General features: G+C 44.5%; 2 protein-coding genes and 1 long non-coding RNA gene across 6 annotated transcripts in view; 2 read left to right on the top strand and 1 right to left on the bottom strand.

The window, feature by feature from the left end:
- The window catches only part of tsc2 (TSC complex subunit 2), a 29,034-nt gene extending 21,933 nt beyond the window's left edge, over positions 1-7,101 (top strand). For 2 of the 4 annotated variants that reach the window (XM_079688120.1, XM_079688119.1), the window contains exons 32-42: positions 378-608; positions 2,201-2,290; positions 3,554-3,708; positions 4,126-4,730; positions 5,309-5,387; positions 5,476-5,749; positions 5,827-5,966; positions 6,056-6,134; positions 6,216-6,307; positions 6,392-6,490; positions 6,585-7,101. In XM_079688120.1, the coding sequence (XP_079544246.1) occupies positions 378-608; positions 2,201-2,290; positions 3,554-3,708; positions 4,126-4,730; positions 5,309-5,387; positions 5,476-5,749; positions 5,827-5,966; positions 6,056-6,134; positions 6,216-6,307; positions 6,392-6,490; positions 6,585-6,746 (2,006 nt within the window). In that variant the 3' untranslated portion in view covers positions 6,747-7,101. The remainder of the gene's footprint in view (positions 1-377; positions 609-2,200; positions 2,291-3,553; positions 3,709-4,125; positions 4,731-5,308; positions 5,388-5,475; positions 5,750-5,826; positions 5,967-6,055; positions 6,135-6,215; positions 6,308-6,391; positions 6,491-6,584) is intronic. The other 2 variants (XM_079688121.1, XM_079688122.1) reach the window with 1 other exon arrangement.
- Positions 7,102-7,278: 177 nt separating this feature from the next.
- pkd1a (polycystic kidney disease 1a) overlaps positions 7,279-27,763 on the bottom strand; it is an 84,132-nt gene continuing 63,647 nt past the window's right edge. The window contains exons 35-56 of the mRNA XM_079688105.1: positions 27,689-27,763; positions 27,411-27,606; positions 26,564-26,734; positions 26,323-26,466; positions 26,028-26,238; positions 25,823-25,952; positions 25,594-25,704; positions 23,702-23,751; positions 23,305-23,519; positions 23,090-23,168; positions 22,874-22,989; positions 20,145-20,347; positions 19,689-19,883; positions 19,434-19,573; positions 18,893-19,023; positions 18,504-18,576; positions 17,558-17,665; positions 16,155-16,326; positions 14,625-14,915; positions 11,486-11,620; positions 10,450-10,776; positions 7,279-10,369 (exon numbers count right to left, since the gene is read on the bottom strand). The exon at positions 27,689-27,763 is cut by the window's right edge and continues 190 nt beyond it. Of these exons, the coding sequence (XP_079544231.1) occupies positions 9,353-10,369; positions 10,450-10,776; positions 11,486-11,620; positions 14,625-14,915; positions 16,155-16,326; positions 17,558-17,665; positions 18,504-18,576; positions 18,893-19,023; positions 19,434-19,573; positions 19,689-19,883; positions 20,145-20,347; positions 22,874-22,989; positions 23,090-23,168; positions 23,305-23,519; positions 23,702-23,751; positions 25,594-25,704; positions 25,823-25,952; positions 26,028-26,238; positions 26,323-26,466; positions 26,564-26,734; positions 27,411-27,606; positions 27,689-27,763 (4,290 nt within the window). The 3' untranslated portion in view covers positions 7,279-9,352. The remainder of the gene's footprint in view (positions 10,370-10,449; positions 10,777-11,485; positions 11,621-14,624; positions 14,916-16,154; positions 16,327-17,557; positions 17,666-18,503; positions 18,577-18,892; positions 19,024-19,433; positions 19,574-19,688; positions 19,884-20,144; positions 20,348-22,873; positions 22,990-23,089; positions 23,169-23,304; positions 23,520-23,701; positions 23,752-25,593; positions 25,705-25,822; positions 25,953-26,027; positions 26,239-26,322; positions 26,467-26,563; positions 26,735-27,410; positions 27,607-27,688) is intronic.
- Positions 16,138-22,670, top strand: LOC307043615. The gene is made up of 5 exons (XR_013809414.1): positions 16,138-16,277; positions 17,564-17,719; positions 18,897-19,029; positions 20,163-20,369; positions 20,637-22,670. It is a non-coding gene; the product is annotated as an uncharacterized lncRNA (long non-coding RNA).

Raw genomic sequence — 27,763 nt, 5'->3', positions numbered from 1 at the left:
CTTCATTGTGTTTGTGAACCTTGTGCTTTCATCTTTGTACCGTTAAGGCCGTCCTTGGTTTTTGGTTTTGTTGTTAACTTGAAACATCCACAAGGTTATAACACAAACTCTTAAATGTCTTTTTAACGTTTTTTTTTTAATCTAAGAGCACCCTGTTAGATTTGGAATCTAGCTTCTATTGAACTTTTAGCAATTTTAAAATCAGTAAAACATCAAAGATCCCAATGAGTGAAGTGATTTTCAACATTAGACTCTGTGGACAATTGGTGGACGTCCCTGTTTACAGCTGTAGTACCGCAATAAATAATCTCAGAAAACAAAGGAAACTTTACCAGTAGGTGAACTTTCCTCCTGTCTCTCTCTCTCTGTCGTCCCAGGCAACACGAGCTGGCTGATGTGTCTGGAGAACCCTCCCAGTCCCTTCTCCTCGGAGCTGGGCAACATGCCTCTGCAGGAGCTCTCCACCGTCCTCATGGGGATGGAGGGGGTGAAGGAGCCCCCGGCCCAGACCGCCAGCGCCCCCGCCAGCACCGCGCCCCCCGCCCCCGAGCTGCCGACACACAGCAGCGTCGGAGGGAAGCCCAACCTGATCCAGCGCTCCAACACCGGTGAGGGAAACCTCAGAGTCTGTCGGTGGATGTTATCGAGGGCTGGGTATCCAACCATTTAAGATTAGAAAAATATATTTGTACTATCAATCACAGGGTTTTTATCTACAGGGCCGAACATTATAATGGTCCAATAAATGTAAATATACGCATGAAAGCATCCCGTCCGCCTGAGTGCCTGTCTTCATTGTAAGCATTTAATAGTGAGGTAAGTGCAAACTGCCTGTCTATATTCTATCTCAACCCGAGGAGGATCAATAGGCCAGCCTGGATTAGCTCAGGTCGTTGATCGTGAGTTCTCATGCTTTCTGAATCTTGTACCTTTGTTCATTGTCTCTCTTCCTCTGAGGGTTCTGCCTCCCCTTATGCATCTTCACATTTTCTCTTCAGTCTTTCCCCTAGGATGGAGTCAGCAGCGGTGCTAAGGCACGCGGGCTGAGCAAAATGTGAGCGCGGAGCGCGTGGAACTTTTTAGTGTGTGCGCATGCAAAGTGCGCCACGCCAAAATGTTTCTTTGGGTCTTTTTCAATGTCGAGGACGCTTCCTTGGTAGGACATGTCTTCCGAGTCACTTCCTTCAGAAGCGAGGCAATAATCTTTCCTAGCCTCGGAAAACGAAGAATGGTGGAACAGGTGTGCGTCAAATGTGAGGCCCCGCCTTAAATGGAGTACTATTCCCATCAAAGATTTGGAAAATGGTCCGTGCGCAAAGCATTGTGGGGACTTTAAGACTGCTGTGCAGCCTCTACATCTCTCGCTACGAAGGATGCCAGGCTCGGTAGAATTCCAAGGAGCCTGGACAGTCCTTCGGCGGGACTCGATGACGTAGCATCCTTGAAATAGTGGCTCTGGAGCATCCTTCTTTGACATTGAGAAACACCCACTGTGTCTGCCAGCAAAAGAAAGGCTCTTGAGGCCTAGTACATTCAGGGTGTTCCTCAATGTCTTCCTAGTCACTTCCTTAAGAAGCTAGGCAAGAATCCTTCCTGGCATTTGGAAAACGAAGAGTGGAACAGCAAGTGTGCAGGTGTGCGTCATATGAGAGGCCCCGCCTTACATTTTCCGCCACAGATTTGGTGACATTGGTCAGTGCGCAAAGCATTGTGGGGATTTTAAGACCGGAGTCTACACATGTGCAGCCTCGAAATTTCTCGCTACGAAGTACGCCTGGCTCGGTAGAATTCCAAATATGCTGGACATTGGAAGAGTCCTTTGGCGGCAATCGATGTATGCTTGAAATAGTGGCTCTGGAGCAGCTTTACCTGAAATTGAGAAACACCCACAGTGGCAATGTCTCAAGATTTAGCAAAATACACCTTTTATTGAACATATAGTAACACAAATACTACAAATCCACATAACAAACAATCAAGAATCAAAAAGGGTCGACACTTATTATTATTTTAATACATAAACAATAAATAAATAAAGATTCTCCTCATCAGCCTATCTTTTTTCTTCTCTTCTTCTTTCAATACGTCTTCTTTTCTCACTGCATTTGAGATATTTGTTTTCCTATGTTCTGATTGGTTTGTTTTCATGTTTTCCACCCTCACCCCCATGCTGGTTTGTCCCCTGCTGTCCCGCCTGTAGTGGGAGGGTCTCTCTGGTCTCTGGGTTCGGGCTCCGGCCCCCCAGGCCCCCCGGCCCCCGGCAGGTTGCACAGGAGCATTTCCTGGGCAGGTACCGTCCAACACATGTGTGCCCCCACAAGCCCCCCCCCCTCCAGAAAACTCCTGGAGCAGTGTATTTCTTCTCACTTGCACAATACAGTGATCTGCCAGCACAAACGTAAAGGGACATTTGATCGTCAGTTTTCACTAAATCCCCTTTAGTGGAAGTTAACATTTTGTTAAAAACCGTCAAAGATCAAAAGCAGCAATACTGTTTTCTTAATAATCGGTTTGAAAGCCAATGGGATATATATGCTTATCCTATTTTTTGATGACCATCACACGAGATACATGGATGATCTCCCTCTTCTTGAGAGTGGTCTCGGAAAGAAACTATTAAGTGTATTTCCTAAAAATGTCAAAATGTTCCCTTAATTATAACTGTAATGTTATGTGTAGCAGTTCATTTGCCCATTTAGCAGACCCCCCATGCATACTTTTACCAGGTAACTCCACACGCCTGCTGCTTTACACTCTAAAATTGTGCAAGTGAAAGAATTCAGCATTTCTGCTTCACCCATCAGACTCCTATTAACCCGGGAGGGAGGGTCCTCAACAGAGATCTGTAAACTACCTTCATCAGATCAATCACTCCTAAAGATGGATCGTGATTCATTTCACTCCTTACCTGATTTGTTTTCCCCTCCTAATCCTCTTTCTCTAACTCTCTGTCACGGAAATATACTCCCAGGTTGAGCTTTTAACCTTTGACCCCCTCATGTTGTCAACAGGAGAGCCCAGACCACATCTGACTAACACGCTCCTCCGTGCCTGACCTCTAAGAAGGGCGATAAAGACATTTTTTAACACTCAAGTGTCAAAAAGACCTAAAAACGTCGTCTTCTCCTTTGAGAGTGTTCATTATGGGATGCAGGACTTGGTCTGGGCTGCTGTTGCAGTCGCTGCAGTGTGTTTGGCTCCAGATAACCAACCAAACAGATGCATGATGGGAAAATCAAGTAGATGAGATGTGAATGAAAGCTGCCTGCTGCTCTCTGATCTCAGTGTCCGACTCATGATCACAATGTCGATTTATGTGCTCTCGTGTGTGTGTTTCCATGACTACCTTTTGAGTGTGTTTGATCAATCAATACAACTGATTTTCTTTCATGTTACCACGACTAGAATAGATTTGAGAGAGAATGTGTCAACAGTCTACTGACAGCTTTAATGACATTGCTGATTTTTCTATCTAACAGGTGTGTGTGTGTGTGTGTGTGTGTGTGTGTGTGTGTGTGTGTGTACTTATGGTTGTTGCTGTGTCCTCCTGTAGATTCTGTAGTGGTGCTGGAGGAGGGGTCAGGGGTCACCGCAGCACAAACTCCTGATTGGCTCGAGAGTGAAGGGTTTGAGCCAATGCCGTCTGATCCCATCTTCATTTCTGCAGACAAGTTCACCAAGACCCCCCCCCCTGGAATGCTCAGCCGGGTAGGTAGTCGCTGCCATCTCTGAAATCTGCACTAATGTTTGCATCATTTACTATGGCGAGTAAACAAAGTACCATGTGTACCAACCTAGTAAACAATACGCACTGAGCAACATTCATTCACACACAGGTTTTCTGCTCACACTAACAAGCTGTGAAAAGATGAAATTAGGGTTTTTCCACGCATGATCTGCTGATAAGAGATTAAACACTAGCTACTCTCTCTCTAAGTGGGGTTCCCCTCCCTTGCTACTGCATAACAAGCGGAATGCCAGCCAAATGGAGCACAGCCAGTATTTTCATTCAGAAGGATTTGTCCTTGAAGTTTTGCATGTCTTAGCGAAGCTGTTTAGCTGAAACGGGATCCAGTGTTCTCTCTCCTGTTTTTAAAATAGCCTCCTCTCATCTCTCTCCTTCAGTCCTCCTCAACCTCCAGTCAAGATGATGAGAAGTCCACACTGGAGGAAGTAAGTGAGGGAGCGATTCCAATCGATCAGCCCACTATGGGACCCTCCACCCCGGGCAGCCAGGGGCCTGAACTCCCCTTCCAGAGCCACTCTCCGTCCCAGGGCCACGGCCTCAACAAGTCCAGCTCCTCCCCGGAGCTCCAGACCCTACCGGAGGCCTTCTCCAAGGCAGCTCTGGAGTCTGAGGCTGCGCTAGTAGAACCATCTGCCCCCAAAGCCCCCGCAGACAGCAAGCCCCCGCCTCAGCAGCTGCAGTCTGAGAAGGAGAAGTTGGAGGGGGGCACAGGAGGGGACACTAATGGACTCGGAAGTCAGAGTCAAGGCAGTGACAGCCCTGTAGTGTCTTCTCTAGGCGGGGGAGCGAGGATGAGGTTGGAGTTTCCGGCCCCAGCGGCACCATCCGGACCCATCTCCCCCGGCGGAGGCCACCGGCCCCGGGGCCACACTATCTCAGTGTCAGCCCCCTCCTCCAGGAGGGAGAGGAGGACGGAGAGAGACTCATACACCAGCCGGCCCGGACCCAGCACCACAGAGAAGATCTCTGGACTCAGCCCGAGGTAACACCAGTCACATGACCTGCTGCAGCCTCTGGCTAAGTCTATCCTCTAACTCAGCAAGCTCATCTCCGCTTTGATGTTAAGACCATGAAGAAAGTCTAATCATGTTTTACAGCCGAGGAATAATTGAATGAGTAATTTGAATCTTCACTCGTAAAGTAATCAACATTTAAGTATGTTTTTCTGGGGGGTTTTATATGTACTTTTCCTTTTTAGGTGATATTTATAGACAGATGCAGGCACATTTTGATATATAATCTTAATATCCCATAAAAAGGTCATAACAAAGTCAAACTTTAGTATGTCAGAAACATTTCAAAGTATAGTAAATCATTATGTCAATAAAAAGGATAGAAATGTCTTAGTCCATAATAGATCAAACATAGTGGGTCATAAACAAGTTAGAGTATTATGTCATAAAACATGTTTTTTATTTGTATGCCATAAAGTTATACTATAGTTATACCAAATAATTTATGCCTGAAAAGTGGTCATAAAAAAGTAATGGTATAGTATGTATACAAATACCATGTATCTATTAATATTAAAGGGAGTCTGTCTTCTTCTGTCTCCCACAGCTTCGTCTTCCTCCAGCTCTACCACTCTCCTTTCTTCGGGAACGAAGCCAACAAGCCTCTGCTGCTGCCCAAAACGCAGGTCAGCTGACTGCTCTGGCTGACCTGGAAAATAAAAATAGACTTTTGACTCGGTGCCCTTCACAACGCTCTCTGTCTCTCTGCTGTAGGTGATCGACCGGGCCGTGAAGGTCCTGGACCAGATGCCTCCTTACGACACCCACAAGATCGGGGTGGTGTTCGTCGGGGCCGCTCAGGTCAACAACGAGGTCGCCATCCTGTCCAACGAGTACGGGTCCAACCGCTACGCTGCCTTCCTCACAGGCCTGGGCAAACTAATCCACCTGAAGGACTGCGACCCCGACCAGATCTTCCTCGGAGGGCTGGACCAGTACGGAGACGACGGAGAGTTCACCTACTGTTGGCATGACGACATCATGCAGGGTGAGCACCTTAATGGTCATTAGGCAAATATACATTTTTCCCGCCTGCTTGTTCTTAATGAAATCTCCTCTCTGCAGCCATCTTCCACATTGCCACTCTGATGCCCAACAAGGAGAGCGACAAGGGCTGCTGCAACAAAAAGAGACACATTGGCAACGACTTTGTCATGGTGGTGTACAACGACTCTGGAGAGGAGTACACGCTGGGCACCATTAAGGTACATAGGCAGACAGATACAGTACACGTGTGTCTCTGCTGTATATATTGTTTATTCATTCTCTCGTCTTCTGCTTCTCCTTCTATTAGGGTCAGTTTAATTTTGTAGAAGTCATCATTAAACCGCTGGATTATGACTGTAACCTGGTGACCCTCCAGTGCCGCAAGGGTGAGTCGATCACCGTGTTCCTCCGCTCATGTTCCTGGCCGTTGTGTTTTTCTTTAACTCCTTCTGTTGCTTCTCTTTCAGACCTGGAGGGACTAGTTGACACAACGGTGGCAAAAATCGTTTCAGACCCCAACCTCCCTCTCTTAGTCCGACAGATGGCTCTGCATGCAAATGTAAGTCTTGCACCTTATCTCTCACTCTCAGCTCGAGTCACACGTACACACAAATCCATATTTACTCTTCTTCTTCTTCTACAGATGGCCTCTCTGGTGCATCAGTTCAGAGCCAACCCATCTGATGCCTACGCTTCCAAGTGGCTGGCGAGGTTGCGGCACATTAAAAGGATCCGGACCAGGGTGAGAAGAGGCTCTCCTTCATCAATGTCACTGCTTTTATTCCAAAGTATTTGACCTCTTTAACCATGTGTAATGTCTCTCTGCTCTGTCTTAGGCCCAGGAGGACATCCAGTCTCGTGCAACTCCCGGCATCTCACTGACCCAGGGTCATATGCAACAAAACAAGTCCTTTCAGCAGAGCAGTCAGAACACGGAAGTTTCGGGCCAGAGGAAAAGACTTGTCTCGACTGTGGACGATTTTACGGACTTTGTTTGAATGGGTTTCTTGGCCTGGTAGAAACACACACACCTGCCTTAGAGCTGAGGTCGGTTTACTTTCAGTTCTGAGTGGAAGAATTCAAGATGACACGCTGATTTCAACTTTCCCAGTTTGTATCGGCAAGAGCTTCATGGTACCATAAAAGCTTATTTTGTGATGAAGTATTGATATGTGAAGACATTTCTGCATATTTTTCGAAAAATGCTAACGCTTTGCACTTTTAAAGTCTAATCCTAATGTTTCCGATGTGCAACATTAGATGAGTAAAAGCTGTACAGAACACTACGTTCGAGAGCAGGATGTGTTTGTTTGTGAGTAAAAATATGTGGAATAAAAAAGTGGAGATAATTTAGGTTTGGTATCCGGAATATGTGATTTGTTCGACCTACTAAAAACGTTGTTTTTTTTAAGCTACAGTATGACATCTTTAACATACTTCACTACTTATATTTTTTTGGACACGGTCATCACTGCTTGCAGCTTTAACTTATTTAACATTCTTCACAAAAAACTGTTATATCATCAACACTTTAGCTGTCAAACTCTTTATTTGACTTTGTCAAGTGCAAAAGCAGGAGAAGTGCTACAACTGCAAAATACAGACATGAGATACAAAGAATAGACAAATGTTTTCAAACTGATCTGTGATTTGTTTTAGGACAAAAAGCATCGTACCACACAAAGACATGGAGGCGGGCTTTGGCACTAGCTTGTTACACACAGAGCAGAATAAGAGAGCCAGTGGAGGCCTGCTGCGCTTCCTGGTGTTTAGAGTTGGCTTACTGTGAACACATATTCATATTACACACATTTATAGCTTTGGCTGTTTCTGTTAGATTGGAGAAATGTAAAACTTTGGGGTTTGCAACACCAGTGCTTGACCTAATCCATATGCTACTGCAGCACATAAACAATACTGATAATGAAAAGCAAAACTATATACACCACGAAGCACCAATATATACAGAAATGTACACACAGGGAGGAAGAAGGGTCTTTTTACTTGAGTCTGAACTGTGAGAATTCTTCGGAAATTATCAAGGGATTAATACAGGCGGAGTTTAATCGCAATTTACACTCTTTTCTCAAATTCTTTTAAAACCCATGAAAATAAGGGCGTTCACACATAGCTACCAATTTACGGCTGGGAGAAGGAAGATAAAGTCACCACCAAATGTTTCCTCAGATTATTAAAAGCACCTATGTTTTGGTTTCCCTGTCCAGGTTATGGGGCAAAAGGGTGGGTTCCCTGAGATCTGCCCACTGGACACAGGAAGTACGATTACATGTTAATAAAACATAACAAAAACAGGAATAACAAGCAGACAAAAGTACACACACACACACAAAGTCTAGCTGTGGCTGTAACACCTTGATAATACTTACTAGGATGTTATTATAATGTGTTAATGACAACATGAGAGTTAAATATGGCATATCAGCTCCATTAGGAAATAAAGTGCTAAGTACAAAACGAAAGGTTACTTGGCATGGTAAAACTCGGAATGCATACATAAGCTTTGGCAACGTTTATAGTTTAGATACAGTATGAGTGAAGCTGTCTCTGTTGGTTCGGACACCAAGCTTATTATTCAGGACCACAATACAACAAATAAAACAGAAAAAAAGTGCTTATCACAACCATATCGAACACAAAAGATAATCAGACTGGGAGTCAGTATAGCTTTATGATGGGAGAACTAAATGTTCCTTTCTGCTTTCTCAACTTTTGTCTAACGCTCTTCAGATACTTTTTCTCTGTGCTACGCCTCCTTCTCTTCACTACTTTTTTTCCATTTCTCCATACTCTGGACGGTTATACCTGCACCCGGAAGGAGAGGCTGCTGGGATCCCAACAGCCTTGTGTGCGTGTGTTTGTGTGTATATGTTTCCTCTCTTGTACCTCAGTGGAGCTGGAGTGGATGGCGCGTTACATTAGCGTGTCTGTGCCTACAGTGTTATTGCCATGCACGTGTACACCTGCATGTGCTTATATCTGTGTGCCTGCATGCAAACTAAGGGTCCATGAAACACAACTATTTTCAAACAGGCCACAAGTACCCATGGTGACCGAAATATACAATATAAAAAATACGAACACGGACGACATAGCTGAGAAATCAACGTGATTTTTCTGAGATACACAAAAAGTGGGATGGCGTAGTTGTAATCCTTGGGTGAGTACGTTCATGCACTCCTGTCATTGATGACCCCACGTGACCTCCAGGGTCACATGGGGTCATTTTTAGTCCGGGGAAATGAGGAATAAAAGCATTTCTTGGTGTCAATGTTTTACTTCACTGACTAAACCCAGCTCAGTTAGCATCTGGTTCCCTGCACCTAGCTTCTGAGAGTGGGATTTGGACGGATTTCTGCTTATAAACCTGCAAAGTATTTTTAATGCTTCTGTTCCTCCTTCATCGCCCCATCTGCTGTCTCTGGGATTCTTCTTCTTTTCTTTCTGCACTTTCTAATCCACTCAGTTCTCTCTTCCTGGGTCTAGAGAGGGGCCCCTCGGGGACAGAACCTGCTGCCCCCGTCCTCCTCTCGTCCTTAACCCACATTTTTTCCACATCTTCTTTTCACAACCATATCAATGCTCCTCAGGTTTTGGGCTGTCCGGGGCCCTGCCTGTCTAGGTTTGGGTGCACCTTGTTTTTGAGGGGTGGGGGTTTACGTTTCCGCTTGCGTGTTGGAATGGTGGTCGTGTGAGCCGGGTGGTTGAACAGGCTGGAGGAGGGGGGCTCCCAGTCCCGGCTACTGGGCGTAGGAGCAGGGGTGGGTGGTGAGGAAGGGGTAGGAGCGGGGGTACATGGGGGTGCAGAGGGGGGTTTGGGCTGCGGGACATGAGAAGGGGGTGTGATTTCTGAAGGGACAGGTGAAGGTGGGGTGTCAGAGGCAGGTTTATCTGCGACCGGTGTAAGTGGAGGAGCACTGACTGCTGGGGGAGCGGGGGGGTGTGCAGCGGCAGAGGAGGGTCTGGGCTTCAGAACGGGAACGGGTGTAGCTGCTGGAGTGTTTTTAGGGTTGACGGCGGTGTTTCCATCGTCCTTCAGAAGTTCACTTTTATCCGTCTTTTTCCCCTTTTTGCTCCCTTTGTGTTTCTCCTTGCCGCTCTTCCTCCATCCAGCGGAGTCCTCGTCCTTTCCTCCCTGTCCCGCCTCGCTCCTCCCTCCCTGACCTCCCCTCTCTGTCCCTCTACGCCTTCTCTTCCTCTGGGTTTTCTCCAGTCTACACTCAATGTGGTACAGATCCTCTGTTGCCATGGTGACGCGGTCAAGCTGTTGCAGCAGGGCGTCCAGGGTGGGGTGGAGCCTCCGCAGAGACGCTTCGGTCTCGGCTCTCTCGCGCCAGCTGGTGCTCCCCGTCTCCACCCCCGGGCCGAGCCCCAGACCCAGGCCCAGCCCGAGGCCCAGGCCGATCCCCGGGGCCTCCGTCAGGCTGCAGGGGCTGGAGGAGGCTGGGCGCCATGAGGCCTCAGAGCCCGCATCGATGCTGTCGGGTGATGGAGGCGAGTCGGGACCGTCCAACGGGGGGAGGCAGAGGGACTTACAGTCGCTGGTGGAGGACGCACGGGAGGGGGGGAGCTCCATGCCCTCGAAACGTACCTTGTGACGAAACTAAGGAACAGAGAAGATGGAGGATTAGGGGACATGTGAGGCGTAATGCATTTCTTTCTGCACTATAGAGAAGCATGTACCTCCTTGGCCCTGCTGAGTCCCATCCACATTTTGAGCCGCCTGAGGAACAGCTCGACCATCTCGTAGTCCTGGAGATCCACGGCGGGGCGGTACAGCTCCGCTCGGGCGCGCCGGTAGTTCCTCAGGATCACCGAGGTGACCAACCACAGCAACACCAGCCGCAGCACGGCGAAGCTGGAGTGGAACACCAGCGCAGAGACGCTGCTGGAGGGGCCTGTAGTCCCCCAGCTGGGTCGCCATGACAGCAGACCGCGGCCGCCAGCGCCTAGCAACGACAGGCAGGCGGAGCTCACACTGCCGTAGCCGCCATACACCGAGTGGAGGAGCTGGAGGAGAGGAGAAACAGGAGGGAAGTGTTCAAGCAGCTAGTTTTTCATAGTGCTTAAAAGCCAATCACAACAGAGGCCAATAAAAAATTGCTTCACTGCAATGATCAAGAAAACTTAGACTTAACTGTGTGTAATAAAAACAAACTTAAATATCTAAATCTTTAATGGTAGCTGCTGGAGAGCGAAAAACCCCAGAGTTGTGTGAGGCATTTTAGACCCATTGGAGGTGAGCCATACTCAAGACAAGCAAGTAAACAAAACATTGTGGTGTTTCTGGAATGATGACACAAATACGTAGATAAAATAGTTTTTACGGGATACAGTGTTCTGTTGTTAGTAACATTGTGTATACAATCAAAGCTTTCATTCTGGTTTTATAAATGTTGAATAAATGTCCTCTTTCAGTCATTTAGCAGCACAGAAACCGTGTGGCTGCCATGATAGTTGTTCTAACACAACATCACACTGTGTCATGCTCTCTGTGCTAAAGTGAAGGATTACTGGAGACACTGTTGACTGCCACTGTAAAGAAGGTGTGGGCAGTTATTATCTCAACAGAGAAAACCTTAACATAGAAGGTAAACAAACACGTGGGCGGTTATTTTCTTGTACGTTGTGTACTATGTAAAACTGTGTAGTATGTTTGTGTGTGGGGGCGGAGGAGCCAGAGAGAAACAGAGGGCAGGAGTAAGGAGTAAGGTCTGACCAGGTGTCCTGCGTGAGAGTAGGCCAGCAGCAGCAGCAGTAAGGCCAGCGCCATGCCCAGCAGCTCCCAGACGGAGCGCCGCAGAGCTCTGCCAAACACAGCCCACTCCCTCAGGAACCTCAACTGGTGGGACGCCTGGGGGGGTACACAGGGAGAGGGGGAACAATTATAATAATACAAAAAAAACATTTGATACAAAAATGCAATTAAAAAGACAATAATATAGTAATAGTATGTTTAAAAAAGTCACATTATAACACTCCATAGAAAAACCTCTTAGTAGCAAGGCATCAAATATTCATAGAGTCATAGTTTGTAATGAAAAAGATCATGAACAATGTCACACAGTCACGAAATGTCATTGTATAGCATGCCATACATTTCTTTAAAAACCTTTATAGTATAAAATGCCCCACAAAGAAAAGGAGGCTTGTGTAGAAAAATGACAGTGTCTCATACAAAAATCATAGTATAGTATATAATGATGATACAGCATTCCCACTATCGGTTATGCTACGCACAAAATTCTTTATTATTCCGCCGGGTTATTTTGCGCTGCTTCTTCTCTGACATTGAACATCGCAGAAACTCCGTTCAAACCTCAAAACGTTCAGCTCGGTCGGGAATCGATGGCTATTACTTATATCATTCATAACTTTCATAATTCCAGAGATACATCCCATAATACATCCCATTTTTTACATGGAAATCAATGGAAACTCTTCAGACTTCAACAATCTTTATGCAACTTCAACTGCTAACTGCTCCTTCTTCAACTGCTAACTGCTCCTTCATACTTTCACTCAGAAACCTCATACCAACTTTAAAATGTTACACATCTTTCTGACATTATTCGTGTAACACAACTTTTAAATCTGATTCTTACTTTTACAGATATTAAACGTTGTTTAGACCTTGGTAAAGAGGCCTTCTTCAGATTTTAGAGTGTGTGATGTCACAGCTAGAGTGGAGGACAGATTTCATTTTGCCTTCATATTTTCATTTAAACCTGCCATAATTCCCAAACCTACATTCCTGAGACATAATTTTTCATGACAAACGTAGGAAAACATCTCGTAGATTGAAAGATTTAAAAAAAATGAAGCAAAAATAATTAAACAAAATGCCTCTTGAGGGCATGAAGTGACAAAAACGCTCAATATGTCTCCATTAAACCCCATTGTAAATTCAGCCTGACCTTTCCCCACCACAGCAGCCGCACACCTTTAGTTAATCTGCCAAAAAGGCCACATTATTAACCCGAAAGTACACAAAAAGTACACTTCAGATGCTCAAGTTCCTTGACATGCTTCACGCTTGGAAATGTCACCGATATCTGTTACGGTTCTTCAACAAAACGTTCACATGTAACAGGTTTATCTCTCATTCAGAACAATGAAAATGCTTTCCTCTCACTAATCACCATGGAAACCTTTGATCTCTGGACACGTCGTTAGCTCAAATATAAACACCTGTGTCATGGAACACGATGATGTCATAACTCCAATTGACATAATTAGAGCAGCAGACTAATGAGGTGGTCACTGGAGTTTAAGAGACTGTCTCAGCCTATTATTTTCTGTCTGATAGAGACTTCATACTGACTTCAACGTGTTCCACATATTTTAGACATTATTGGTGACGTATGCTTTTAGTTCTAAAGTTTTCAGTTCAAATATTCTGCTGCTTTTTCATGCATTTAGACTTTTATTTTCTTTTTCTTATTTCACATTCAAGTCCCCTCTATTCATGAACCCTTTAAAGTACTCAGCCACACCACTTATATACCACGTGTGACTGTTGCTATGTGAGTTAATCTTTCAAATACAAGGTTGCTTGTTTGATTCAAGCACTTGTAGTCAATATGTCAAGGTATTTATCCCTAACATTTTATCAGCTAACTAATGACACACACTCAGAGGATCTTTATAAACGTATTAAGTATTGCACATCTTTAAACATGACTCTTATAAATCACTTTTAAAACCAGCGATGCACTACAGTGTCAGCTTTTCTAAAATAGAAACTTCAATGTTCACATCTTTCTAAATGATTCTACTTTTCAATGACCTACAAATAATCTTAATAATAATCCCATTTTCAATCTTCCAACTGTTCATGTTTGTTGGTCAATCAACAAACCTGTTACAAATGTGTTGTTCAACAAATTTGAGCCTTTGCCACATTTATTTGATCACCATGGAAACCTTTGATCTCTGGACACGTCGTTAGCTCAAATATAAACACCTGTGTCATGGAACACGATGATGTCATAACTCCAACTGAAATGCTCAGAGCAGCAGACTTCAGATAATGGTTAATGGTCCTGCCCTCAACAGCTCTACGTCAATTATGCGGTGTCATCATATGCCGTTTCCATGGAAACACATCCCTCGCCATAAAACACGATGTCGCTGTAACTTCGATGGACACGGTCTGATCGTCCCCCAAACTTTGTTTGTATATCACCGGTCCAGCCCTCAACAGCTCTACGTCAATTATGGGGTTTCATCATATGCCGTTTCCATGGAAACGCATCCCTCGCCATAAAAGACGATGTCGCTATAACTCCTATGAAAATGTTCAAAAAGTGCTCAAACTTCACATGTGTGCTAACAGTCCAGCCGTGAAGACATCTACGGGACAATTTTGAGATTTCTTAAAATGCCATTGCCATGGCAACACAATGCTCGCCATGAAACACGGTTTTCTCATAACTTCAGTGAAAATGCTCCAAATGGCCCAAAACTTCACAGGTTTGGTAACGATGCAGCCATCAGCGCATCTAACTGTATTATGGGATGTCATCAAATGCCGTTGGCATGGCCACAGATCATTCACCATCAAGTTAGTTCAAAAGTTTGCAGTTCAAATATTCTGCTGCTTTTCCAAGCCTTTTTACTTTCTTTTCTTCTTTCGTCACACATTCAAGCCCCCAGTGTTCATGTATCATTTCAATCTAAATTATTCACTTTCTTCTTACACATTACAGCTTTTCAGCATAAAGCATTCCCACAAGCAATTTCTTCAGGAATTGCATTCTCTATTTTGAGCTGAACTACCTGCCTGTAGAATTTGTGACGCGTTAGTTACATGTTTTTATTTTATTTGTTTGCTTTCCTTGGCCCTTCTCTCTCACCTTGAGCACCAGTATGAACAGCAGCAGGGCCGACATGGCAGTGTAGGTCTGGCTCTGTCGGGCCAGAGGGAGGAAGTCAGTGAAGGCATCCCGCGGCTGCTTCAGGTACGCCGCCCACTGCTGCGTTGCCATGGTGCAGCGACTCAGGTGCAGCCCGCACACACAGGCTGCCAGGGCCAGTTTGCAGAGCCCCAGCAGCCTCCAGGTGGACAGCAGGTACACATAGCCCTCTCTGAGGACCCCCAAGCCCCCCCGCACCAGGAAGTACAGCACCAGGGCGAGAAGGACAATCTGAAAAACAGGGGGGGGAAATGAAGATGATCTATACCGAACTGACAAAGCCTAGCACAAAGGGAAATAATGTACAGCAGTTATACTCAATAAGTGCAATTATCACTTTTATGTGAAAGATAACCTTTTTTTTAATAATTGTCCCAACATTTTTTATAAATGTTTCAACACCATAATATGTTACTTATGACACTTGTTTTCTTTTAATTGCTGCAACACATTTTTTGCCAATTTTTCTATAACTAATGTTTTTCTTCCCTCCTTATATGTAATAAGTTAGGTCCCATGACATGCCTTTCCGGTTATTACCCGTCCCCTTGTGTGTTATGTAGCTTTTTATGCATAGAGTTGTACCCTGTAGCGGAACACAGAAAATACCTGTCTATGCTGCCCCAGAACTCCTCGTTGGAGATTTATCTTTTTCCATTTTTTTCTTCCTGGTCACTGTGACGTAACGACGACCCAAATGGACCCATTGGTCCAAATGGACCAATCAGCTGCAGCTCCGCGGATTTCTCAGCCTGAGACGGCGGGACGCTGCGAGGCTGTGAGTGTGTGTGTCTGCTCACACACAGACTCACAGCCTTGCCAGGCTGCAGGTGTGTGTGTGTGTTCGGGCTGGGTTTTGCTGTGTCTCGCTGACCCCACACAGCAACTAAGAAACCACACCAGTAACCCAGCTCACACTGTCTGCTCATCGCAGCAGCGAGACTCGCAACGTGCCGCCAACATGGCACCCAGACCCCAGGGAGCATTCTCATCTGTTTGTCATTACTGGTGTCATTTTCTGGTTGCTAACGCCATTGTAACACATAATCACTGATGTTCCGCTGTAACGGTGGTTACTCATCAGAACAAAGTGGGCGAGCTGACCAATCAGAGCACACTGGGCTCATAGGGAGGGGGGGGCAGGAGCTCCAACAAGCCGTTTAGGACAGAGTGAATACACATACTATACAGAGATGCTGTATGAGAAACCAATGTGAGTGTGGAACATTGAACAATATAAATCTATTCTAGTAGACCTCAACAATGGAATTATGATCAGTAGAAATGGCCATGTCATGGGACCTTTAAATCTTTTGGCTTTTTTCACCTGCTCTGCCACTTTAGCTGTAACACTGTACATTTCCCCGCTGCGGGACTAATAAAGGATTTCTGATTCTGAAGGTAACAGGTGTATCTAGGTGTTTTTTGTTATCATTGACATTTTGATGGACTTTTGTTGCCAGGGGTTACCATGAGAAGGAGCTGAAGGTCCAGGCCTGTGATTGGCCACAGAGTGATGACATGGAGGTCAAGGCTGGACTGGGCACGCTCAGAAACTGGAAACTCAAACAGGAAGGAGAAGACGGCCAGGAGGTTTGTGTTGATGTTGTAGAGCGAGAACTCCACAAACACAGCACGGGTCCTACGAACACACACACAAACAAACACACACTTAAAGAACTAAGATAAGATCAGAGGTCAAACCTCATAACCTGCTGCTCCCAGACCACTAAGACTGTGCTGAGACCAATTGAGGTTCTCTACTGTATAAACAAACCTTAAACGTTTGTGATAAGAAGTCATAAAAAAAAATTGCACTATACTGTCCAAATACAAACTCCTAAGGTTTAAGCTCGGCCGTGAGCAGAGTGGCAGAAAATCAAGAGCTGCACTTAACGCAGATATAACCGTCCCACTGAGGCGCACTGGCTTTGCACAATCTGCATTTTCATTTACGGCCATCACACTCTGGAATATTCTTCGAGCTGAGCTTAAAACCTACAACATGAATTACACTGTAATCTGAGTTTTGTTGATTGAAATGTATTGTAAAAATATATTTTAACAGTACTACTTTATTGAACTGTAATTAAATCTGTTTTGTAATTGTTTGTGTGACACAGATTATTCAATTTTCGAGTGTTTGTTGATTGTTGTGTACCTGCCTAATACGGCAGATGGAAATGAGCTCTTATCTTGAATCTGGCATAAATAATTTCTTCCCTTTTCTGAGATCAATGTATTTGTATGCATGGTCCTTGTTCAAATACAGACATAAATAAAACAAAATATTTCAGAAGCACCTCCTGTTTTGAAAGAACATGTTTTCTTAAAGTCAGTTGTTTTCATCACATGAAGTTTTGCTTCACATGACAATAAAAACTGTTTTGATGAAAGATCCCCGCTGTGAATATTTCCAACCTCACACCAAAAGTGATATTAACAACCAACATTCTTTTGTGTTTTATTTTAATGTTTGATGTTTTCATGGGGGACTTTTTAATGACTGCAGGCTGTAAAACACAATGCACTTCAGGGACAATCAAACTTAACGGATACGCATGGTTCTGATTTATTTCAATCATTGTGAAATTGTGAGCACAAGCCCGATTTCTAGTCCCTGACATCTGGCCTCTGGACTTTCTTTAACCAGTGAGATCAGCGCTCATAACTCTGTTTTTTAAAAGCATAACATTTTTTAAATAAACTAACATAAATCATTTTTTATTGATTTTATTGCCTTGGACTACGTATTTATTATCTGGCAGTGCTCTAGGATTTTATTATTCTCAGCTCTTTGCTTTTCTTTTTTCAGTTTGTGAAACCCTGATTCAGTTCCTGTGTTGATTTTCTAATCTTGTCTCTCTGCGTACCTGTAGTCGAGCCACTGGAGCTGCTGCAGCTGCTGTAAGGAGGAGGAAGCCTCCTGCAGGGTCCTGTTCAGCTGGAGGACCACGTCTCCTCCGTCATAACGCCACATACTAGAAAGACAAGTGGAAGGAGACACAGAGGACAACAGAGAACATTTGAACCCTGTGAGGCCTCACACATCAAATTACAGCCAGAACACTCTCATTTTCTGAAAGAGATTATTGCGCCTTTGCCAAAATACAAAAATACTCCATTGACCAAAACAATGTTTTTTTTGGAAACTAAAATAAATATTCATCAGGACATTTGGAACATTTGGAACAATTCATCTGATTTGGTTCTTTGTTTTTTTCAAATAGGAACGTTTCACAAGCTCTTTATATTGCAAAAAAAAGGAAAAATTACATTTTAGGGGTTGATCAATAGCTATTTTAAATAATACTAGGAAACTACTTTTCTACAACCTTATTTACATTTCGTTTAAGGACAAGTACATTTAATAGCACAGGTGCACGTCTTAGCATTTTGGGCATCGGTTATTTGAAAGTTCATAGGGGACAGAATATGTCCTCCAATTCAGGACTGTCCGTTATAAGCGTTATAGGGTTAAATCGCTGGAGAGATCTTAATTAAAAGGCTGCCATAAGGAAAGTTATAGATAAGAAATTCTACATTTAATCTTTTAACAACTTCAGTCACGATCATTACTACCAATTATATATTGTATATTATTTGTAGTAAATATATAATTATATATGTAATAATAAAGAAGTACCTTCCTTCAAGTACTTTAAAAATACTAGATATTAACATTATTTTCCACGTTTACAGAGTTGATTTTTATTTACATCAGTCCTAATATTAAGTACCATGTATAGAAACTGAACCGACCTACAAGTTAACCTGAAGCACGCCTTTTTAAAGCCAGGCTTTCAAACATTTCCGCACCTGTTTGCAGTGGGATTTTCAGCGTCTTTCCCCTTTCCCCAAATACTGCCTCCTGCCCCGAAACGCCCTGCAACTGGAAGGAAAAGTAAAGGTTAAAAATGTAATTGCAAATATTAAGAAGAACACATTCAAACAAGAAAGAAAATGAGTTTGACAATAGATGTCAGGGAAGGAAATAATGATTCTGCTGGAGTCCCTGCGATGCTAAACATGACGTTTTATGCAGTCAATTGAAAATGATTGAAACAGACATGTGTCTCTAAAAACATATAATACATATCTTCAGTGATAATTTCCTACTGTATCTTCAAACCTACGTTTTTATATATTTTTCAGCTGCATCTAATTACACAACTAACTCAAAGACACTAAACCAGTTTAAATCTTACCCAGCGCCTCACGAGTTTGGCGGAGCCTCAGCGTGCCAAGCAACACACTTCCTGTGTCCCTCAAGAGGGCAGATTCATCCAGTAGCCGTGGCAACAGCGACTCATTCAGCCAAACCAGAACATCAGCTCGACTAAAAGTAAGAAAACATTTTTAGATATATTGTGTCAGATATTGGGTTATGTGTTTGTGTGTGCACACTTTGAAGGGACACTCTGGATCTGCTTTATGTTGAGCAAACAACAGTTATGGACACAGTTTCCTTCACCGGACCGAAACGCAAGGGAAGAAAAACCGATGGCCAGTCATGGGAGCGGCACAGAAATCGTTACTTTATTCACACTAGGCAGAAGGTTGCCTTTTAGAAATGAGACATCTATCGCACCAGAATGAAGGTTAATATTAGTGCTGATGTTGTGGTACTCAGGTGTGTGTGTATGTGTGTGTGTACCTGCTGATGTTGTGGTACTCAGGTGTGTGTGTATGTGTGTGTGTACCTGCTGATGTTGTGGTACTCAGGTGTGTGTGTATGTGTGTGTGTACCTGCTGATGTTGTGGTACTCAGGTGTGTGTAGTGCTCGCTGTAGCTGGGAGCGCAGTCTCAGGCTGTGTGTGTCTTTGGTCGAGTCAGAGTAGTTGAGGAGCAAAACCACCAACAGGAAGAACATGTAGACCAGGAAATTCTGAAAAAGGCAAGAAACAATTCTGTTAACAAACAAGAAACAGAGCTCTCAATGTCGAAACGCAGACGATCTCCAGCACCCCCCCCCCCACCCCCACCTCCTCCCTCTGACTCACCTTCAGCATGGTGTGCAGCATGTGGACCTTGCGGGCCTGGTGTCGAGCCTGAGACAGAGCGAAGCCCTGAGGGGGTCTCACCCTGGGGACCCGCTGCACCACTCTTTCCACCCGGGGGAACTCCACCAGCACATCCTGATCCTCTGGACGCAGGCGGTGCACACACACTGCGTAGTAAACCGCCTCACACAGCACCTGAGGGACAGAGGAGCCGTTACGTTAGGCTGGGAATGTCTTTAAAAAGTCAATATACTAAGAAAACCTTGGCTAAAATAATTGTTGACAGGGCCAGGGCAAATGGGAATTAAGTCAAAGAGCTTTTGGGTGTGTGCAGTAAAAAATAACAGCTTTTCAGTAATAAAATAACTGCTTTTTTTTCCAGCTCAATGGCAGTGGAGTTCATTGATGAGTGTTGAGGATTATGTCTTGTTTACATCTGAGAATAAATGTGTGTACCTTGATTGGCTCCAACAGCAGGCAGGAACACAGGAAACTAGCGAAGCAGGAGATGAGCCACATCATGGACACGTTTTGACTGAACCCGTGACCCGCCCAAATTGAAACGATGTTGGCCAGAGCGAGCCCCCCCCAACTGCCCCACAGAGCGGCCTGTCCACACCAGGGAGGAAACCGCCTGGGTCGACACACGTCCGTCACAACTGGAGAGCAGAAAAACACTTGGTAAAAGGAAGCAGGTCCCCGAGATAAAACCAACCAGATAGAGGATTTAAAGATAGAGACTTCTGAGAGTATTCATATGTTTAATTCACAGAATTTCAATGTTAGGAATTCGGTTAATATGTATGTATTTCAAACTTTCACAGCTCCACAAAAGAAACTGAGGACTTGTATTGCTTATTCAACAAGCATTATTACATTACATTACATGTTACTTCTTAAACGCTTTTGTTAGGTGCTGGGTGTGTTTTTCTCTGTCTCTCTGTGCAGGTACACCTGGTCCGCTCCTGGCTCCGCCTTCCCTAGGTGTCCTGATGACATCCAGCTGGGGATGAATTTAAGAGGAGAAGCTGAAGGAGAAGGGGTCTCTTTTTCCCGTCTTGAAACCGAGGGATGACGACCGTGGTTTTCCTCTGCTCCTCGTGTGGATATTCATATTTATGCTGTATTTTATTGTGTGAACTCTGGAGGATATTAGCATAGGTTTTTTCGCGGCTTTGTTTTCCTGGCTTTGCTTGGACCTCTGGGTAGAGGAGGGAAGTCTGGGTCCTACGGCCCATGGTGTAGCTGGCCCAGGCCCCCTACTTCTTTTTTTTTGTTTTACGCTGTCCTCCAGACTTGGTTCATTTCTGCCGGTAGGCATGCATATGAGTTACGGCTGTGCTACCAATAAATGCCTGTCGTTAACTAAATTCTGTGTTTGGCGTGGTTGTTTTTATGTTGCGGGTCTTCCCACGAGCCACTACCGCTTGGTAGAGGGACGGGACGTAACATATGGGGGCTCGTCCAAAGGCTGTCTCGGGCAGGTAGCGGTTTTCTTACTAGAACGGCCCTTGACAGCATATATATTTTTGCTTGTGTGTGCAGTGTAGGGTGGCTAGAGTGATAGACTAGCTGGTTTTGGTTTTGTTTGTGTGTTTCTTTTTCCTTGGAGTGAGTTTAGGTGGGATTTGTGCGCTATGGAGTTTGAGCTAGAGGGGTTTGTTAGTGGTCCGACTCGGGAGAAGTTGGATGCCTGTAGTAAAGCCCAGCAGGAGCTAATTGCAGGCAGATTTAACGTTGCAATTAGCAAACAGCACAAGAAGCAGGTCATCAAGGAACAGCTGTTGGCGGCACTTATGGAGAAGGAAGTGTTACCGGAGGAAACCACCGCTACCTATTTATCTAAAGATGAGGAAACCGAGGTAGCTCCGACAATGAGCGAGCTTCAGCTTCAGCTGGAGCTACGTAAATTAATGATTAGAGAGAAGGAGATTGATAACAAGCTAAGAGAGAAGGAGATCGACGGAAATCTCGAAATCAGGAAACTAGAGGAGGAGTCGAATCGAATGCTTCGTTTGAAAGAGCTGGAGATATCGGCAGTGTCGCACCAAACTCAGCAGTTGGGATCCGCACATCCTCATGAGTTTGATGTAGGTAATTATACCCGATTTATTCCAGTGTTTAATGAGAGGGACGTGGATAATTTTTGTATCCTTTTCGAACGGGTTGCAACAACCTTGAAGTGGCCTAGGGATGTGTGGACTGTGATGCTGCAGTGCGTTTTAATGGGCAAGGCTCAGGAGGTATATGCTGCATTGTCTGACGAGGTCAACACTTTTATCCAAAGCGACTTACATACTCAATACTATGGACAATTCCCACAGGAGCAATTTGGGGTGAAGTGTCTTGCCCAGGGACACAACGACATGCTGACTGCAGTGGGATTTGAACCTTAACGCACTAACCCACTGCGCCACACACACCCCAGCAAAATGAAAGCACTTTGTGAATGCTCTGCTTTCACATTGAATCATTACTATAATTGCATAGACACTCAGCCGCCAGTACCGAGCTCATTACTGAATAAAAGTAAAAAAGAAAAGTGAGTTTCCATTAAACTTGGCTCTTGACCTAATGAGAGAAAGACGTTTTACAACAAAAAAACACGGGGTGATTTGTGTCCCTTGTCAAGAGAAAAGCACACAGACAGAAGAACAGTTTGCAGATAATTGTTCCATGAAGAAAATAACTGTCGGATGCCATATCAAATTGAACATCTTTTACAATGACTTTGTTCTGATGGTTTTTACGATTTCATGTATTTGATTGGAGGAAACATTTGTTTGCATCTGCATTTAATTTATAAAATGGACATTGCTGTTATTTTACTCAATCACAAGAAGTTAAATCTGCCATTATAAAGTATTCTCAGTGCTCAGCAAATCACTGTTTGCCCCTTAGATAGCTTCATTCTTGAGGATTGATTAATGTGGGCCATTAATGCTCTGATGATGTAAAGGGTGACTCTTACACACACACACACACACACACACACACACACACACACACACACACACACACACACACACACACACACACACACACACACACACACACACACACACACACACACACACACACACACACACACACACACACACACACACACACACACACACACACACACACACACACACACACACACACACACACACACACACACACACACACACACACACACACACCTGTATTTGAGGTGAAAGCAGTCTTCGGTGGGTCTCTTCTCACAGATTCTAGAGGAAGAGGCTCGTTCAGCTTCTGGAGGAGAATCACTTCTGTCTTATCTCCGAAAATGCTCGACCTGGCACAGACACAGCGATGGAAATCAACAATTTAATATGAATGAAGCTTTTGAATCCATTGTCTTTGGTAAACAAAACATATTTAGAGATCAAACGTACAGGTCAGCCATCTCACTCTCATCTGCCTGAGGAAAGAAGTTCTGTCCATCTGCCAGGATGTGTTTGATCAGATCCTCGTCTGTGAGCGGAGAGAACAGCCTCAGCACTCTCATATGACACAGACAGTGGAGTAATACAACCAAATGCTTCATGTAGTTATTAGACGGAGTCACTGATTGGTAAATGTGGTTGAAAAGTCTTCCTGTTTGGGTTACCTGAGGAGGTGAAGTGCTTGTTGCGCTGGTTGGTTCCCTCGTGGTCGTCAGGGTTAAAGGTCATGTCAACACCTAGGTGCCTGCTGCCCTGACCCCTCTTCAGCCTGGGCAGCCCCGCCCCATGCCCCGCCCCTCCCACCACAGACACATCACTCAACAGCTCTGGCCAATCCCGGTCCTCCATCTCCTCCTCAGCCATGCCCCAACTCTCCCCGCTGAAATACACAGCGACATGTTTGTTAAGAAGTGAGACTTACCTAACAACCTCTTTTTATCCAATATGCTTTTTATTCATATCTTCTCTTTTATCCTCACGCAATCCTACATTATTCTTGGCATTTCTCTTCCAATAAGTTCAATTCTCTAAATGGACTGTCATGGCAACAGAGTATCTCACCTTTTGGTTGATGGAGTGGGCAAATCCAGATTGGTCTCTTCTGAGTTTGTCTGCAGACAGAGAAGAATAATTGATTAACAGATAGATGTGGAAAAAGACAGAGAAAGAGTCTGACGCACACTAAGGATCTCACTAATGAAAAGCATAAAAGATCTCCTCTTTTTACTTGACTGACAGCACTCTCTTTTTACTTAAAAAACTCCTGGGCTGAACACATCCTCATGTTAAGGTTCATATATACTGTGTATGTTGTGCCTCTACTGTGACATGTCTCCATGCTTGAATGTTCAAAAAGGTCTTTATTTTTGACTGTGCTGCAGTGTTTACTTTTTCTCTCCCTCTGAACATCCCCTGCCCCTATCCCACAAATGTGTTAAATTGTAATTGGTTTAGACATCTGGGGCCGTATTCACAAAGGATCTTAGGGCTAAAAGTAGCTCCTAACTGGCGAATTTAGGAGAAACTCCTAAACATAATGGGCGTGTCAGTCTTAAATTTAGGACTCCTAATTTTATTCACTAAGAGCAATTCACAAAGTATTTTAGGCCTAAAAGTTTAGGCCTAAACCTAAGTTTAGGAGAGCTTAAAAGTCCTCGAGAGGACTCCTAACTCAGTAAGACCTATTCACAAAGAATCTGAAAATGGCTGCGAGACGAAATGTTTTGGAGACAATGGAAGACTGTGAATTGATCAAGAGATATAGGCTAAATCGTGAGGGTATGAAACTTGTTGTGGAATTAGTGCGGGATGCATTAACATCCCCGACTAACAGGAATAACCCGATTAGTCCGGAAATAAAATGTTTGGCAACACTACGATATTTAGCAACAGGGAAAATGCAACTTTGCAATGCCGACGATTTAGGAATATCGCAACCATCAGTCAGCTGTGCCATAAACCAAACCATCAACGCGCTCTCTAGACCACATATCATCCAACAGTTTATCCGGTTTCCTTTGGACAATCAACAACTACACAGGATCAAAGCCAACTATGCTATTGACAGGACGCACATAAAAATAATTGCGCCATCAAAAAATGAGGACGTGTTCGTCAATAGAAAGAAAGTACATTCCATCAACACGCAGATTGTTTTTGATGCAACTTTTAACATTCTTTATGTTGTTGCAAAGTGGCCTGGATCTACCCATGATTCGCGTATTTTAATGGAGAGTGGTCTGAGGCAGCTTTTTGAGAGGCACCATGTACCAGTTGGGTGTCACTTGCGTTTAACTTTGTCTTCACTTTCATTCATCATGATAGGGGGACTTGAACGACGGTATGGGCTGTTATTGAAAGTGTTTAAGTGCTGGAAATATGCTCATTGGATAATAGTTTGCAGGGTGCTTTTAATTGCCTCCTTGATTTAACGCAATTTACGTATTTTTATTGTTTGCTCTCTCTCTTTAACGTGCATATACAACGTCATTATCGTGGTCTGCACAAACTTGTCATCATGCGTGTATTCTGCTAACTGCACTGTCCATAACTATTTGATAGGAATACATTTCTAGCCTAGGCTATTTCCTTGTTTTTCGGTGATTTAGTGGGCTCGTTTGTGGGATGTTGCGGTTGAGTTTCACCGAGACCGCCTGCTCTGAACAACCAATCACCGGACTGACCGCTTCTAAACTCATGCACGAGAATCGACGTAATCCATAGCAACGGCGCGTCACTCTTAGTTCACTCTTAGTGATTTATCCTTAGTATGAGTAGGTCTCAGCGGCTTTGTGAATAACTTTTAAGAAAAAACTCCTACGTAAAATGTTTTAGCGCGAGTTAGGAGCACTCCTAGCGGTAAGATAAAATGCTTTGTGAATACGGCCCCTGAGCTATAACTGTATGAGGCATGATTTTTTTTTACTTCACAATCTTTCCCTTGGAGACTTTACCTCGCCATTATAAAACAGGAAAGAGCTTCCAGCGATGGAGTCATCCAGGAAATCATCAATCTCCACTGACTCCTGATCCATTTGTGGTGGCACCTGCTCCACAGATACGCACTAATGTTCACACACACACACATTCACACACACAGAGGAAAGTTTAAACATCCTGTTTGGCCTGAGGGAGATACTAAAAACCTTGATTGCTTTACAGGTCCGGTCAGGTTTGTGTTACCTTGCTGCGGCTCATTCTGAAGAGCGTGAAGACAAGCAGGTAGAGAGGGTAGACGATCAGGCAGGTCACCACGCCTGCTGCCACCGTCTCTCCATCCAACGAGGAAAACCTGGACACGGGTCGACGAGGGCTGCAACACAGGGGGGGCGTTAAATGTTGGAAGAAAAGCACACGAAGGACACAGAGCAAGTAGACAATCACATACCTGTATCTCCTGTCCACCACAATGCTGTACCACAGTGTGTTGGCCAGAATAAAGAGCTGCAGTAACACGGCGCAGCATGTGGCTCTCTGCAGGCGGGTGAAGGGGCTGCGGGGGGGTCTCTCCCAGAGTGACAGCCACAGGTGACTCTCACACAGCGCCCTCTGCAGCTCACAGCGCAGACGGCGGGGCAGCTGACGGAGCACCGCCTCCTCTGAAGGAAACAGGAAGACAAACGTGAGCGAAGTGACACCATCAGTGGATACTTATTTCTGACGGTTGGGTTGTATTTTCTCACCTGATGCCTCTACTTCAAACTCGACCCGTCCGTCAGTCTTTTCATTGTCGACGGACAGCCACTCATCAACCAGGAAGTAGTAGCTGCTTCCTGTCTGCAAGTCTTTGACCAAGACGTACTGTAGCAGCCACGCTGGGGACAGACCTGAGGAAGGGTTGAGAGCAGAGAACGTCATTCAAATATCAGCTCTGTTAAGTCTGTGATAACAGGTCTGTGTTGGATTGCATATGTGGTTCTGTACCCTTGTTGTCATGCCAAAGTCGTATTTTCCAAACGCTGCCTAGGTTGGTATCCATGGCGATGTGAAAGATGTCGAGGGCGTTGCGCGTGAACGCTCCTCTGCTGTCTAAATGGCGGTGCCCGCTGTGACTCTCACGGCCAAACAAACTGACTCCAACATGAGCCGTGGTGCCTGGATGGACGGGAAGAAGCTTATATTATATCAAATATCCCCAAAACATGTTTAACGTGCAGTCATTTTTTTTCCTTCTATCCTAATAATAGAGTCACTGAACCGGGTAAAGTATATTTCTTAGAAAAACTACATTTTGTTTCATTCACACAACATACAGACATTTATCTTAAAACTTAATTTCTCCCTAATTCTCTATCTATGTCTCCCTTGAAATCTCTTTCATTTTAACTACATTTGATTTCAAAGACTTGATTTCAAAATCCATTTCACAAAATGATAGTTCACTCTTTAGATTTAGTATGAATTAAAGGTGCACATATATGCTATATTAGCAGTGTACATGGTTATTAACTCATTACAGCTTTTAACCCTCTGAATCCCACAATGTGCAAAAGTTATTTTTGAGCTTTTGTAGCCATGATTCTGCCGTTTCCATTGAGGAGTACGACTTTATATCGCAGTAAAGACCCCAAAAAGGAAAAGGGAGGGGAAAATGGCCTGAAACTGCTTGGGATTTATATGATTCTTTATAATCATTATTGGTTATATGAATTTCCAGGCCAATAAAGTAAGTAACTTTAGTATTTATGTTGCACTGTAAAGACAAATTGTTCTATTAAATGCCGTATGTCCACTTTATACCATTTCATAAGTGTCCCCCTCCTGAGCTCACCTGCCCCTCGGCTCCAGCCGGTCTTGACCTGGATCTCGTACTTGAAGAGTCCGTCTTGGCCGCAGAGAGGAACCACAGCAGCCCGCCGTAGATCCAGCTGGTCCAACTTGTGCAAGATGGCTGCTGCCACAGAATAGCTCAGTAGGCCCAACACACACACCATCAGCACCACCAGGCTTACTGCACCAGAACGCTCCTGAGGGACAACAACATGATTACAAATCTGTGTTTGTCTGGTGCATGCGCACAGAAAAAGGGTTTGTTTCCCTGATACTGACCGCCACTTGAAAGCTGATGGCGTTGGCCGGAACAAACAGGCCTGCGGCGAAGGCTGTGAGGTGCCTGGTGCGACA

This window comes from Notothenia rossii (assembly GCF_949606895.1).
Source record: "Notothenia rossii genome assembly, chromosome: 1".
Taxonomy (NCBI): domain Eukaryota; kingdom Metazoa; phylum Chordata; class Actinopteri; order Perciformes; family Nototheniidae; genus Notothenia; species Notothenia rossii.
This window is presented reverse-complemented; position numbering and strand designations above follow the sequence as displayed.